Source organism: Aulostomus chinensis, chromosome 9 (genome assembly GCF_037954235.1).
Source record: "Aulostomus chinensis isolate RoL2024-O1b breed Wild chromosome 9, RoL_Achi_v1.0, whole genome shotgun sequence".
In the NCBI taxonomy this organism is placed as follows: domain Eukaryota; kingdom Metazoa; phylum Chordata; class Actinopteri; order Syngnathiformes; family Aulostomidae; genus Aulostomus; species Aulostomus chinensis.
The window spans coordinates 14,306,453-14,322,625 of NC_141328.1; the positions used below are offsets into that span (position 1 = coordinate 14,306,453).

General features: G+C 42.2%; 1 protein-coding gene across 1 annotated transcript in view; it reads right to left on the bottom strand.

Moving 5' to 3' along the window:
* Nucleotides 1-556: 556 nt before the first annotated feature.
* The window catches only part of mfn2 (mitofusin 2), a 21,978-nt gene continuing 6,361 nt past the window's right edge, over nucleotides 557-16,173 (bottom strand). The window contains exons 5-18 of the mRNA XM_086213891.1: nucleotides 15,738-15,862; nucleotides 15,031-15,139; nucleotides 13,935-14,042; nucleotides 12,795-12,948; nucleotides 12,282-12,349; nucleotides 10,795-10,916; nucleotides 9,532-9,658; nucleotides 8,283-8,387; nucleotides 8,009-8,111; nucleotides 7,005-7,225; nucleotides 5,810-5,965; nucleotides 5,254-5,450; nucleotides 4,940-5,074; nucleotides 557-3,780 (exon numbers count right to left, since the gene is read on the bottom strand). Coding sequence (XP_086070017.1) covers nucleotides 3,711-3,780; nucleotides 4,940-5,074; nucleotides 5,254-5,450; nucleotides 5,810-5,965; nucleotides 7,005-7,225; nucleotides 8,009-8,111; nucleotides 8,283-8,387; nucleotides 9,532-9,658; nucleotides 10,795-10,916; nucleotides 12,282-12,349; nucleotides 12,795-12,948; nucleotides 13,935-14,042; nucleotides 15,031-15,139; nucleotides 15,738-15,862 — 1,800 coding nt within the window. The 3' untranslated portion in view covers nucleotides 557-3,710. The remainder of the gene's footprint in view (nucleotides 3,781-4,939; nucleotides 5,075-5,253; nucleotides 5,451-5,809; nucleotides 5,966-7,004; nucleotides 7,226-8,008; nucleotides 8,112-8,282; nucleotides 8,388-9,531; nucleotides 9,659-10,794; nucleotides 10,917-12,281; nucleotides 12,350-12,794; nucleotides 12,949-13,934; nucleotides 14,043-15,030; nucleotides 15,140-15,737; nucleotides 15,863-16,173) is intronic.

Here is a 16,173-nt window from a genome sequence, read left to right on the forward strand (position 1 = left end):
ATTTTTTTCCTTGTTTTTTTTTTTTTTGGTGCCACTTTTATTATCCATTTCAAAAACTCAACAACCGTGACTCCAATTTACTTTCCACTTGATCTCTGGCATCACACAGACGGACCCACTTGAAGTGGAGGGGGGGACACAGTGACTGTCAGTAGTACATCTGTTTCACAGTAGGCTACTAATAATTTAGGGAGCGTGTAACCTATAAAATGGCCGTCCCAACATTAAGTGGGCTAGCAGGTAAATTCTGTTGATGTAGTTTGCTTCTACGTCTGTATCAGGTTGATCAGGCGGGGGCCTGCCCACAGTTTTCCCCCTGAAGTCCATTTCTACACTGGGGGGGCAGAAGTCAAGTCACGACCTCTGTAGGGATGTAGGCCACGAGCCATCTTCTCTCAGGCAGTTGCGGCCCTTCAAGAGATTCAGCAGTGGTTCGGACTTCAACAGCTTGAAGATTTTTGGGTCTGTTCATCAAGGCTGTGATTCCAAACCGGTGTTATGACACATCCTCTGCAGACATGTGCTCAGTATTGGCTGGGAATTAAACAGATGATGGTTTCAAGCACTATGTCACCTTTATTTTTACACATGCATATAGCTGAACATTTGAACAGGACAACAAACGACAACAGTCACCACATGCTGCTGGCTTCCTGACGCCAACCATTACATCTTTAGGAAAAACATCATCATCAAGGAAAAAAACAAAACAAAACAGAAAATTGATAAAGTGCATATTTTCTCTTTAAAGGAAGTGTTGTTCATAGCCGTCCTGCTCCGTAGGGAACACACAGTGTTTGGTTTCATTTGACAGCGTGGCCCCTTCCGCCGCAACAATATAGATATATAGTACACACAAGCAGGCACATAATTGTGTACTCCAATGTGGCTCGTTCCCTTTCGGCACTTTCCTCTTTCAGTTGAAAGGCAAATTAGTACATTTTATAAATACGTATTAAATTTAAATTAAAAATTAATTTCTGGCCACTTCCCCATCTCATAAAATCATAATAGAGGAGGAATAGTGACAGAGGCCAAGAGAGAGGGAGGGAGCGAGGACAAGAGCACGCCCACAAACCATAGTGTTACTACACGCAAGTGTTCTGAATAGTGACGATAAACAAGACACCAAGGCAGGCATCATCAGTGTTAATGCCACCCCCCACCCCCGATCGACTGAGAAGCGGGGTTAGAAATATATTCAGCTTTACTATTGGATATGAGTGAAAGCAGAGCCACTCGACATAAGTTTTGATGTTGGAGAGTGTGTGAAGAATGTCAATACAGAAAAGATGAAAATAAATTTGCGAAGATTTTCTCCTAGCCTGCTGTTTTGGAAAACTCAACCCATTTTGCTGGGAACATCAAACGTAACTGTCAAGTTCAACGAGTTCAGATGAGAATACATTGATAGTAACGGTCAGAGTATGTGTAGAACAGGAGGTTGACCATATCAAAAATACTTGTCCGTGTTCACTGGACGAACTACGGAATTTCATATCTGATGTTTTTTCGACTGACATTTAAAGACGGAGACATGTACATCTGTGCTGTTTATCAGGTGACTTCCCAGACACGCCCTAATGTGAAGGAATTCAAAGATTTCGGGTACTAATAGAGCAATGACTAAAAGCACACATTACCCAATAGTCTAAATCCTAACATTGACGTGTCCTCTGTATGCAACGGCTAAATTTTAAATTCACTCTTCACTACTAATTCAATGGGAGCAGCATATCACCGTTCCCCACAAGTTTATATTATGGCCACAAAATCAGGAAGTTTCCTCTCAGTGTACCACGTGGGAAATACACTGAACGTTGAAGTCGGAGCTCCTTGAACCGGAATCATCTGGTTCACGTGCCATCAACCTTAAACACGGGTAGAAGTACTGAGTTCTCTCTGAGCTGACCTCACCTGTCGCTTGTCAAAGAGATGTTGATAGCCTCCATCACTACCCGCTCAGACTAGCAGGGATAAGGTCGTTCTACCTTTAGTTCAATGCAACATCCCACTAGCATAAGACACTGTCATGTGGACTCCTCTGCATGGCACTTGTCCTGTGGTTAAATATATATGCACGATAACACGCCTACACATGTGAAATGACATCAGATTGAAGGCTGATTGAGTGAGAGAGCAGTGCAAGCATATTAGACAACAAAGGTCTGCTCTGGAGTCGAGGTGTTCGTAGCAGCGATTGGTGACGATCTGGTCCTGGTCTCCCAGATGGGTTCACATCCAGTATTTCTCAGTTCTGCATGGGTATGCTTTTAAATAACAGATGGGGCCTGTTAACCCCAGGGTTTTGTTAAGTCTTGTTAAGCCATCTCAGGAAATAGACGGATGGGAACCAGCTCACAGAAAAGATAGGAATAGGCATCCGGGGGAGATTTTTCCCTCCAGGGTCAGTGGTTCAACCCAGAATTTTCTCAACCTGAGTGTCCATGTGGTCAAATCCCAACAACTCTGGTGATTCCATCCACAAGTCAGACATCCCAATGTTCTCTCCTGACCCCTGTCTCTCTGTCTCTCCTCCTCTGGTGACAACATGGTTGAGGATTTACTAAATGTGGTCTGGCCCGACCCAAGTTGTCTGATTAAAGGATCATGGTATCCATCTCTGATCCTTTATTCAATGTAATGGACAACTGGCTCCACATCAGGCAGCTGCTCTGATAAATAGTGTGATTATTTGGGTCTCTGGTGTCAGTAACCGAACGCAGGCATCACCATCGTCTGAATACAGGGTTTCACTATACTCAATACTTAAAAACTACAAATTTCAGTGATTGGTAGCGGCTTGACTTGACCCCTTTAGACTCAAGTTTTAGATCTTGGTCGTGGATGATGTGACAACAGTGGGGAACCAACTGGTCAGAGAATCATTACAGTGAACCAAACTACGCTAGAGTGCAGATCCCACTTTACAGGTTCATTTCTAATGTCCCACATAGCACACATGGTGCAAATTAAATCTGTAAGAACTTTAACTCACCATCTCAGGATCATTTTTATTTTTACCATAACTAACTGTCTATCCATTTTCCCCTCCCTGTATGCAAGGAGCTTCTTTACACTCGGGTTATCTGATATTTCTGCCGATTTTAATTCTGAGATCCTCAATGTTTGCACAAATTTCACATACTGTTGCTATGACAACCACCTATCACTGAAGCCCCTTTTCCCACTGACAAAAGAACAAACTAAACTAACCTTCGTTGTGTAAGCACCGCCACCCCACTGGACTCAAACCCTGCACCCCACTGACAGATGCGCAAGCAAGGAGACTAAAACCCATGGGCACTAGCATCAATAGCCAGTGTGTATACGAGTAGCAGGAAGCATCACCTGGGTACCAAAAGCAAGTCCAGCCAAGCCTGTACCAAGCACTGGAAGCGCAGCTTAAGGGACTGTTGAAAACATTCAGCATCGATGGCCACGGGACATCAACTGCTGCTCAGCTCTCTGTTCTGAGAATAATCTAATGCCCAACCAAAACTAAACTTTGCTGTTGTCAGGGTTCTCTGACTGTATCGAGGCAAAGATCAGTGAGAAAACTATGTTCTTTCAATGTGCAAGAATCATAATAAACTGTTAGATTCAGGGCCAGAACTACATGATGGGCACATTTAGCATTAATGCTCAATAAACTGAAACTAGGTGTGTCAACTAGAGAGCAAATGTTTCTGTCGTGCTGCACCGCCTCTTTACTTGCTGTGGTGAAGATACTGCTGAGTGAACATGTTGAGCTCACTGTCCAGCCAGCCGGCCTTGTTCCTAAAGCAACACAAAACAGACACGCACATTGATGATAATCACACTTCTGTACAAAGGACCAAAAGTACAACAAATGATGATCTTGACACTGAAGCAATACAACCATCAAGACATGGAAAGACAAAGGTATGTTGGTGCTCGATCATCATCTGCAGGTCTTGATTGACCTACATCAGAATAAATCTCATTTTCTGTCATGAATGACTAAAAAGCAGCTCATTCTAATATTCAACAGTCTGGAATCAGCAAGTATTTTTTGCTTGAAGAGACTGAAATGATTGGTACATTATCAAAATAGCTGGTGCTAATTTTTTTTCCCCAATCAACTGATCAATTAATTACTGCAGTTTGAATATGCAGACTCGTGTATCTGAGCCATTGCCTACGCAGAGAACACTTCCGCAACATTCCATCAAATATTTGAGTATGTGAACCTACTTCCACACACTGCTTCTCAGACTGTTTTTGATGCTGCGATTGTTGGCTCAGACTGCTCTGCTACCGACCACCCTCAAATGTGTATTACAGAACAGCAGTAGCAGCTTACTTTACTGATGTATCAAAGGGCAAGCAACAGGTCAAGCCTGTACCCTCTGCTGGAAAGCAAAGGAATGAGCTCATAAAGATGGCAATTCAAACAGGTTATTAAAGTTCAAACTGAACTTTTCCATCCACCTTCTAACAAACAATCAAACTTCGAATAAAAGGTGACGGCCCTAGCCTTGTGTCCACTGGAGTCTGTTTCGACACCAGGCAGCCATCAGGGTCAAGGGCTCTGTGGAGACAACGGGCACAGAAGGCCCCTCAGATAGCCATTGACCATCTACGCAGAAATTCTCCCATCAGATACTGAATCTTTGTGGTCGATGCAGATAATGATATCAGGGCATAACCAAATTCTAATCAGGATATATCCTTATCAAAGTACAAGCTAAAAGTGACAAGAAAAAGTTTGTGGGAAAAGTGCGAGAAATATCAGCTATGTGAGCGCACATATCTGATAATCTTTTACGACAGTGACTATAAATGAATCATGCACTGCTTTAGCCCTGCAGCGGAGAACATGAAGCCATGGACGATGCCCCGTCACCACTTATTCACTGCCCAAATATCATCACCCAATGGGAAATGTGTTTCCTGAGTGTGGTGAGGTTCTTACCGCAGAAGCTTAGCTTTGCTCTGCAGGCTGTCTAGCAGCTCGATCTTGCTGTTCATGTCAGTGATCTCATCCTCCAGGTTCTGACGGGTGATGTCCACCTGCTGGCAAAGCTGTGCAAACACGCCTGCCAACTCCCTAACAACCAGAGACAGCGTCAGCACAAAGAATTACTCACAAATACTCAATGAATGTGTAGTTGGCATCACAAACTCAAGGGGCGGTTATTCAGTAAGGCTGTGTGTGTGTGTGTGTGTGTGTGTGTGTGTGTGTGTGTGTGTGTGTGTGTGTGTGTGTGTGTGTGTGTGTAAACTCACTGCTGGACTTGATGGCTGCAGTTGGATCCAGTGTAGCTGACGATGAGCTGCAGCTTCTCACTGGCGTAGTCCACAAACTGTCTCTTGAAGGCTCTCTCCTTAGCTCTGGTGGTCCAGGTGAGGCGCTCGTAAATATAGAGGAGCCCGTAGAGACCAACAGACAGAGCAATCAAACGCCAGCCTACCGCCTTCCAGATCTGCACACACACCAACATGCCATTATGTCCGAAGCTTTATGCTCCTCATGTCTGAACACACTACTGGTGGGTAATGACTTTAACAGGAAGTGAGAACTCAGTGTTTATGGACTTAATAGTTAATGTGACATTCCTATGCAGCCACGCAAAATCAAGAAACATCAAACGATATCTAAACGTATCGATCAAATGTGTTTGAATTATGGACTCCTCGTTTCTTCAGTGTCACTATTTTTCAAGTCCATGGTCAGCGAACTCCAGTTTTTATTTTCTCTCTTTGACATACCACCTTTATCCAAATGCCTTTATTCTTCATTCACTTTTGTCCAAATGTGCTCTATGTATGTGTATGATCTCACCACACCGCCAACTACAAGGACACCCATGGAGGTACGGGAGGTGAGGGAGGCCAGTCCGGTCACCATGGAGACCATCAGCTCTTCCTGAGTCATGGAGCTTTGTGGGAAAGGAGGCATGCTGGTGCTGACTGGAGTCAGGGCCATGGGTCGAGGAACCTGCAGGGAGAAAAGGGGACAGTGTTTAAAAAATGAAATAAGTATTTAAAAAAAAAAAAAAGGGTTTTAAACGCCAGATGAGACACTGTATATCAAGTCCCTTCACCTACCAGCCCACTGATTATAAATATGTTTGAATGGCTCCCGGAAATGAAAAACTCCTCAAGATCCGTCTCACCTCCAAATTCAAAACCCGAAGAAAAAGACTCACATTCGAAACAAACATTCTTGGCCCCCCTACACCCTTCAAATCAATGGAGCACTCACGTGGAATGTAAACTAGATTCTTTTCTTTATAATTCTTCTGTTCCAATGATGGCGAATTACAGGTCTTTGTAAGAAGCCCGAATCTGAGCGACCGTTCCTTCCTGAAAGTCTTTCTTCTGCGAGAGCCAGCTCATCGTTCTTTCTTGGGCATTGGTAAATAAAACTTGTTACCTGCTCCTCCTCTGCTTAATCTCAAACTGAAAGATGCTTATACATTTTTAGGAAGAGGCTGTGATGTTGATGGATAAGAAATGTCAGATGTGACTAGATTATATGCCAAATGGGGTCCTGCTAAATGAATTTCATAATTTATTTCAAATGAGCTTACTTAAGATGCTTACGTCACAGCTTGTTTTGAAAAAGAGTGGAAAATAAGAGATGAATGGCATTTCCCCCGCCCCTCTGGTTACATTTGCAGAGAAGTAAAAGTTCTGAAAAAGTGGAGGTGCATTGTGTCGTGAATACATAACATAAAAAGAGCATTAGTTCAGGGAAATGTCAGGCCCTCAGCTGCCTGACCAGTTCTTGTAGTTCAAAGAGTTTGTACGATTAAACCCCACAAAAAAAATAAAAAGAGGTTCAAAAAAGCACGCACTTGCACAAAGCCCACTCTGTTCTGAGTCCATTCTCATACTCATGAGGAACAAATAATGTTTACCTGTATCTTTTAAAGATACTTCAAATGTGCTGCGGAGAAGCTTGACTGACAAAACTCCTCAAACTCTGTCAAGTTGACCTGGGAGAGATGGCTGTATGTTCCAGAGGGGCTTACCTGGTCATTGTAACCCATGAGGGCCCGCCGGGTATTCTTGGGCCCCAGAAAGCGGTTGACCAGCATGGTCCACCCCAAGGAAAAGTGGAAACTGATGTCCTCCTGGAAGTCACTGCAAAGCTTGTCACAAGCCAGGTCGTAACTGAGACTGAAGCACTGGCGAGGAACCAGCTTGTCTACTTGCTCTCGAGCTGTGCTGGGCAGCAGGGGCTTCAGACCCTCTGCAGGGACACACAGAGAGCAACACCATCAGACAGATTTTTACAGGTGAAGGGATATTGTGGTGCTATGGTCGGGACCAAGTCATTGTATTCATGGGCAGACCTGACAAAGTAGTTATTGTATTTCAGCAGTATTCTGATTCATAGACCTATGGTTTTCCAGCATGGTTCCGATTATGAAATATTGTTGATATCACTATTGAGATTAGGCAAGGCAAGGCAATTTTATTTGTAGAGCCCGTTTTCACAAACAGTTTGTCTCAAAGGGCTTCACATGGCATCAGAACAACATCCTCTGCCCTTAGACCCTCACATCGACTGAGGAAAAACTCCATAGAAAACCCTTTTAACAGGGAAAAATCTGAGAAACCTCAGGGTGAGCAACAGAGGAGGGATCCCTCACCCAGGACGGACAGATTAGCACTTGCTTCTCTCTTCTGAGTAGAATCGCAAATATTTTTGGGTTGATGAACACAAATAAACACGTGTCATCCTGCTAGTGAAGTGACATGATACAGACCTGCTTTATGGCTTAAAAATGTATTTCAGCGAGTGAGACAGTGACGATGACTGGATGCCACACAGGTCATGACAGGAGCTGTCCTAATGACCCACAACGTCAGTGAAGTGTGCTCCACGCCCACGTTTCCAAGACAGGATGCATGATTACATAAACCATAGTACACAGCAGCAATGTGTTAGTATCACATGAGTGATTGGAGCCTGTTTAGTGTCAGCACCAGACAGATGAGAGTGTGTGTGTGGTCACAGGAGGAGTGTTACCTATCATGTCAGTCTGTGTTGCCTGAAGAGCACCGGTGATCGTGGTGGAGCACCTCTCTGACATATTCTTGCCCAGACCCTCTTCAATGTGTCGATGAAGGTCCTAGAAAAGAAAACACATAATCACAACAAATTAATAGTCAAAAAACAACAGAAAGCTTTTTCTAGACTGGGGGCTCACTTCTGGTGCTAACTATATGGCGGACTGTATGCCTGCCGAAGCTGCTCATGTTATGAAGGAAGGATTCTGCTGAATTCATGTGTTGATGCTTACGTTCTTGTAGACCTTGAGCACCACTGGTGATGGGTGGAAATCCAGGTGGAAGTCATCCACCAGAACGTGGAGCTTCCTAATCTCCTCTGCCATTGCATTGGACACCTGAACGTAAGCAGAGAACGCAATGAAACTGCTGAACAAGAGCAGCTTAAATTCTATACCTGTACATTCAGCATCTGGCAAGTTTTGTCTGGTAACAAGTTAAAAAGTAAGTTCTTTCTTGGACCAGGCTGTTTTAAAATGCTAAGTCCAGCAATAATGTCGTTCTAATGCAGCTGTTGAGAGGGTACATAGGACAGTATACAGTACATCTCGGTATGAAACCAGATATAAACAGACTTAAACAAAGAGATGATAAATAGACACGGAACATGCAAGTTAAAAACAATCAATACTAGCAGCCATCACAGTAATGTGGGGTGTGTGTGTACAGGATGATACAAAAGAATTTCCAACTTTTCAGTAGGGACTGGCCATGAACAGCTTGCCCTGACTTGTCACAGCGGCTAGTTAGTTAGCTTAGCTATCCCACTCACATGATACTACACTCTCCTCCTTCTTTGACTCAACAGGATGTAAGTGATGTTTGTACATGAACTGCTAGCCGGATCGTTTCACTTCGGGAGGTTCCTATTAGCAGTGGGAATGCCAACAGAAAACAGCACTTTAAAATGCCTTTAGTTTCCCAGGAATCTCCCCAGTGGGCAGTTCCTCTTAAGGAGTTCCATTTATACTGGCTGCCATACAAACAAGCTGCTTGGTTCTTTGCTGATATGGTCAGTCAGCATGTTTGGTATCACATGGACCCCTGCCAGAGTGACTCCCCTATGCTTTGCCTTTGCTACAACTGGTAGCAGAAGTGGGAGTTGCTGTGAGGTCATAGGAGGCTTACTCACTGTGTGAGCTTTATGAAACAGGTGAGGTTGACCCCTGTGTCTGAGTACCAGAGATGGGTGAATCACACAATAATATCCACTTTGACTGATGTGCAGCTTTGGTGGAAAGAATCACCCATGAAGTCCCCTAACTTAAAGTTGAAAATCTGAAGGTAGGTCTTAAATACCAGAATTAGAAGCTGCAGAAATTCCCAAATGGAAAAGCTTGCTGAGTCTCTACTTTGCCACAAAAACAGTCGCTGTCGTATCCACAGTGTGTTGACTTCATTTCAATTGGAACATTCTCCAAAAACGTCAAGGGGCGGTCAAACATTTCCAGACACCATATGTTCTGTCATACTGATGCTCACCTGTCTCTCCACCTCCTCTGTGATCTTCTTGATCTTGGCCTTACAGTCCATCGTCAACAGGTCCAACTGCTTGTCAATAAACTCTAATCGATCCTGGCGGTCTTCTTTGGTCTCAAGGCAGTAAACCCTACATAAAACACACACATGATGTATTTATGACTTGACATTCTCCAGATTTAATGTGTAAGATATGGCTAAAATCAGTCCAGGCAGCCCAGAACAGTAAAAAGTTGGACGCATATAGAGGATAAATCATATCCAGCATGTGCTGTATCGCTAAATCTCAACATGATGAGCATATATTTTACTTTTGAGATAAACCAATTTGCTGCTGTTGTTACTCTGTCTAATATTTATCTCTGTCGGTGACAACTGCCCAAAAAAACAAAACATGGGTGACTCCTGCCACTCTTCTATTTCTGCTCTTCATTTCCTAAAACCTTGTCAGAAAATAAAGGTTTGACAACACTCAGCTAAATGTTCCAGCTAAAGTTTGAATCAGATTTACATTTCATAACAAAAACTGACGACATGACGGAGAGCAGTGAGATACAGTCTCACTTATCTCCAGACCTGCAGCTTCAGGTATCACAAGTAGTACTGACATCATGAGTTCCAAATTCTTGTTTAGAGAATCACATGAAGCCACTCACATGAATCCTCATAAACACCACTGGAAATGTCCCTTCTCTAGCAAGTTACTTAAGTTAACAAATCTCCCCGGAATTTTTGGGGAAACCAAAAGAAAACCAATACTGTATTGTTTCAATATATTCAGGGTTCACAGGCATTATTTACTAAGACATCTTCATTACTTTTCCATGCTTGAGAACATTTTTATGACCATACATCCTCTGCAGAGTATGTTTACACATGAACAATAACTTGAGAAATCCATGTCAAAACTTACCAGCAGACATTTTGACTAAATATGAGGACAAGCTATGGTTTGACACAACAGAAACGTGTATTAAAGTAAGTAAAACACACACCAAAAGAGATTTTTCCTCCGTCAAGCTTTCATGGTTCATACTCCACATATACTCCAATGTCCAGGTATTTGTGAAGCAAATATCAATGTCTCTGGCAGAATTTTCTGACTTCATTTATTTTCCACCCCTATTCCACTTTAGTAACTCGACTCTTTCCTTTCGATAAAGCATGTTTACAGTCTGATACATGTAAGAAACAGTCCTGAAGGGCAGATGATTAACATTGCTTCAAACCCAATCTCCATTTCTTTTATCCGAATACTCAACTCACCTCTGTTCTTGTGCAGCGATGTGTACTGAATCCATAATGCGCCGCAGGGCTTCTGAGATCTGCTTTGCCCTCACTGTGTGCTGCTCAAACTTGGTCTTTACCGCCGATTGAGAGATACACTCCTACACACACGAGCAGACAGCCAACCCCCCAATATTCATTGATGACATCTGAATTATTATTCTCACACACACACACACACACACACACACACACACACACACACACACACACACACACACACACACACACACACACACACACACACACACACACACACACACACACACACACACATGCTGCAAGGACAGATTGCTATGCCATTATACATTCATTGAGGACAACCCTCTATGCACCTGCACCAGCTGAGCTATGCTACAATGCAGCTGCGTCAACATTAAAGTGTTTAGTCAAATACGGACCAGTAGAAATTTCTACTTATTTTTTTATGACTACTAAAAATGTAGACACTTAAAATCATGTGACCTATACTGTAGATAACAATTTAAATTTCTGCAGTGGTTTAGCAAAAGTCTGGCAAAAAATATACAACCAAACCAATAGAAGTCAGAAGGGCAACTATTCTGCTGTACTCCATTTCTTTCTATTTTACTCTCCATTTGCAAATTTGGGTAACAGAGGACTAAAGAGACGCCACAGCAAAAAGACAGCCCATGAGTCTTGATAGGAGTTTAGGTGTGTTTGTGTGCGTGAGTCCAGTGATGAAATCAAGCTCAAGATGAAATTATGCCATTTAAAACAGCTGGCTGGGATATATTATGATTATATCACAGTTAAGGGGCTTTTTTCAGCCTGAGACCTGTTTTAATCCAGGCGTACCTCTAATCATTTACCATTCAATAACGATGTTAACGTGTTGTGTCAGTGCAGAGATGATGAGCCGGGCCAGACCAAGCTTTACATCCAAAAGTTAATTGTGTGAAATTTTTTAATTGTTTTTGGAGGGAAAAGAAGGTGACAATTAAGCGGAGGAAATTTGTAAATGTTCAAAATAAGTTTCTGAATACTTAGTACGAGGATGGTAACGATATGCTCCAAAACATGCTCGGAGGAAGGAAAAAAACAAAAATCTATTTCATCATTTGTGCAGTCAATGGACCACAATGATGATAGTTTTGTGCAAGCAATGTCTTGGAATTGAGTTTATCATTTGAGTTTGCTCTAAAAAGCAAAACATTCTCAGGGGGTCTAACTGAGTATGTATGATGTTTGTATTCATTTATTTTGAGCTGTGTTGGGAAGCTAATTGTGTGTTTGTTTAAAAAAAATGTAGGTTCTTTTTATGAGAAATACTCAAACATCAATGTCTTGATCTAACAGCCCAAGTACCCATTAAAGCTATTCAAGTAGCCAGAATTCATAGATGACCTCATGCATACATTAGATTCTAGTATTCAAATCTGTTATCAAAAACTAAAAAAAAAAAAAAAAATCTCAAATCCAATGAGCCGGCACATTCGTCTTACCTCAAACCGCCTCTCAAAGTTCTGGAACTCAAACATTCTGGCTTGAAACCCCTCTGCAAGAGCTCCACCTTAAACAGGACAATAACAGGTAATCAAGTCCAACTATAATTATTTTTATTAACATGAATGGGATAGACTGTAAGGACTAGAAAAGTATGCCGATTCTGAAGAGATGTCTTGTGATGAGTTAACAAAGGTTCAAAAAACCTGTAAAGGAAACATAACTGTCTCAATGTATGTAATCAACTGGAGTTTCATGCTGATAGGTTTGAGTTGAAATGTTCACTCAAATTATCAGGAGGGTGTCACCTTATGATCAGGACAAGAAGAGATTTGATGAAGATGATCTAATTTTTGTACATCAGTTTTCTTTATGCTTTTGTTGGTGATGAAAGTTCAGGGTTTTGAGTATCATCATTATTTTTATTATTACTATAACAACTAGTGTCTGTTGTTCACCCTCTTATTTTGATGCAGCTAGATATCTAATTCCACACCAACAGTCATCCCCACCTGCTTCAGGCATCCCTTGAGCTTTCTGCACACGAGCCTGGAGTACCTCCTTGGCAGAGACGAAGAAGATGCGGTCACTGGCCTGTGCTCGGTCCACCACGCCCAGCTCATCCACCAGGAAGTTGGTGCAGCGGTCCATATGCTGTCTACGGACCTGTAAAAAAAACAAAAAAAACAACACAACATTCTTTAGTGTCTGGGCAGTTAAGCTATAAATGACAACAAAACTACGCAGGACCCACTCGCACAGTCTAGTTTAGTTCAGTTGGCAACTATCACTCGGCATCCAATATAAAACTAGCAACTGTAAAGACTGACAAAAAGCCAGTTACTGTGTTTTCAAATGAAATAGCTTGTCTCAGGCAAAGCCCTTGTGTTGATCAAGTAGCGCCTACACATGCTAAAACAGTTAAGCCCAGCAGCTCAACCGGAGTATACAGTAGAGAAGGACCTTCATACTTCCTGCTGGAGCCTGAAATAAAAAAGTCCAGACATTCATGTCATATTATTGTTCTTACGTACGTATAGATGTATTATGGAAGGCCAAAAAGGCACTTCCTGATATGATGGCGACATCAAGCACTGCACGAGCTGGTGGTGCAGCTCTGGTGAGACAACAGCAAGACTGATACACAACAGCAATGTGTGTGATACCCAGTAGCAAAGAGTTGTCTTTTCTTTCACTGTGTTACCAGTCAGCTTTCTACTGTGATGCCCAGGACTGATGTATACGGCCATCATTGTTACTCCAACGTACAACCACCAGTGCGTCCTGTGCTTCTGTAGAGGAAACTCTTTTCTAGAAAAGACAAGCTGATCACCTCATCAATTTAACAATCTCAACACACCATTTGTACGTGATCTGAAGTCAGATCTTCATGTTTCAAAATCGGAGGCAATAGGTGGCATCATACAGACAGGAAGTCACCATGTCCACCCTTTTATAAGAAATAAGGGAATCCTAACATCCTAAATATGGGTCAGAGGGTGAAACTACATTCCAACTCTTCCCTGCAGTTGTTGAGCTGAAAGAATTAGCAACACTGGTATGTTGGATTAAACTCGACATATTGTCCATAATCACTTCTCTGAAATGATTCATGTTTCCAGGCGTGGCTATCCCCAGTGAACCTGACTGACCTCTTCCATGTATTCAAGTTCTGAGGCTGATGCATCCCAGCGGTTATTGAGGATGAAGATGTTGGGACTGGAGAGCCGCTCATTGACCTTGTGAAAGAAGGACTTCTCCTGCAAAAAGATGTTGACACCAATTTTCAAATACACGAAGAACAATAACATTTTAGTTGTGTTTGGGTTTTTTTTATTATAAATAATTTGCTCTGTGAGAAGGTCCAGTGTTATTATAGTGGTATTATTTAGGGAATCGCACTACTGAGGATCCTGGATGTATTTATCAATGCAAAAAAAGTCAATAAATGCCAAGTTAAAACCCGGTTCTTACATTAAAAAGGAATAATATTTCTACAGCTGTGTGACAGTGGTGTGTCTGCAATTCCCTCAAACAGCAGCTTTCATGGTAACATTATGTGAGCCAGTTTTCAACAGTTTGATAAATCAAAGAGGCCAAGACATTTCAGCAAATAGGACACAGAACATAAATGATCAATTGCTGGTAAAGGTTTTCAGGACTCATCTTTTGTGTGACTAGAAAATATGTTCAACAGAGTGCAGACCTCTGCCACGGAAATGAATGCAGTTTTATTTTACATGAACAAGTGATAACCTGGAAATGACTCTTCGTTTTAATTGCAGATCATTACACGTGATATATTTCTAAGCAATATGTATTCACAGAAAAAAAGATGATACAATTCTTAGTGAAAATCTTATTGATCAAAATGTTTTAGGACGGAATCAGGATTTAAACCTCTACCCACAGAGTTGTTGCTGTTTCCACTCTCCCTCACTAAAGCACTTTGTAATCTTCAGTGTTAAATCATATGAAAGTGAACAACTACTGCCTCTTTCATGACTGCATTTTCAGCATTTGTTCGCTAACATATGACCTTGTAGGGGTAGGTAAAGATTTTATAATTGTTATGAAGTGTTTGCTAGCGCTGGCTAACCATTTTGAGTTGTGACAAGAATGATGAACGTGGAATCAAATGTGAATGTCCTGCAGACCATTGTAGGATCTTGTTAGTGAGTGGTGAGGCAAGGGGTTTGACGTCTAAAAGTCGCACATTTAGTAGAAAGTACAGATGACATATCTCACCGTCTGCATCAACGTGGACTCAGAGTTTGCCACGAGAACAAAGACATCAGCATCCAGGCAGAACTTGTCGATCCAGCTGTCTAGTTCGGTGGTCACGTCAATACCCGGGCTTGAAGAGCACACAAGCAGAATTAGCAAACTGCATTTTAGGAAGGAGAAAACCAACTTTCACAAACGCACAGGTAATAGCTCCTATCATATGCAGGGTCCCTAAAGTAGCACCTGCCTCATCTCTGACAAAAAACAAAGAGGGGGCTTCTCCTAAGCCATAAAAGCCCAAGAACCCTGGAGTTCATCTGTCCTTGCGTGTCCACAATGTTCTTCACAGACTCCTTTAAAAATGGATGATTAATATATGGAGATTAAGTAAAGCCCCTCCAGGTAAATTTTAATTTCAATTTAAATGAATAAGATTCTATTTGAATATTAGGGGGAAAAAAATCTTGCACAATTCTGTCAAAAACTTCACTCATGAATGTTGTATGACCAGAACATTGGCAATGACTTTAAATCTGAAACTTGTTAATACTCGCAAGGATTCAAAAAGGTATCTTTATTGTGCCTAGGAGACAAATTTGATTGACACCCAGCAGTAATATATAGACATCAAAACATTAGACAAGACATTCACAAGGCTGAGTGTATGGAGAGTAAAAACAGAACACAAATACCAGCTCAATTGAAATGAATATGAAATGATGCCTGACCTGTCCACCAAGACCAGATCATCCCTGAGCAGAGCACACTTTGCTTTAGGCCACATGACACAAACCAAGCTGCCGGCATCCAAGTCCTCATCCTGGTGAAGGGCATGGGCAAGCTGGTTCACCGTCTGCCAAAACACACATGAAAATAAACCTACAGCTTCCATATGCGTATGTATGTATGTACAGTGGGACAAAATAGTATTTGGCAGCCACCGATTCTGCAAGTTGTCCCACTTAAAAAGATGAGAGGTCTGTAATGGTTAGCGTTCTTCTGCATTCTTCCCCCTCCAAACACGGTGAGTGGCATTTATACCAAGAGTTCCATTTGGGTCTCATCTGACCACGTGACATTCTCCCAATCCTCCTCTGGGTCATCCAGATGGTCTCTGGCAAACGTTAAGACGGGCCTGGACATGTACTGGCTGGGGGACGTTTC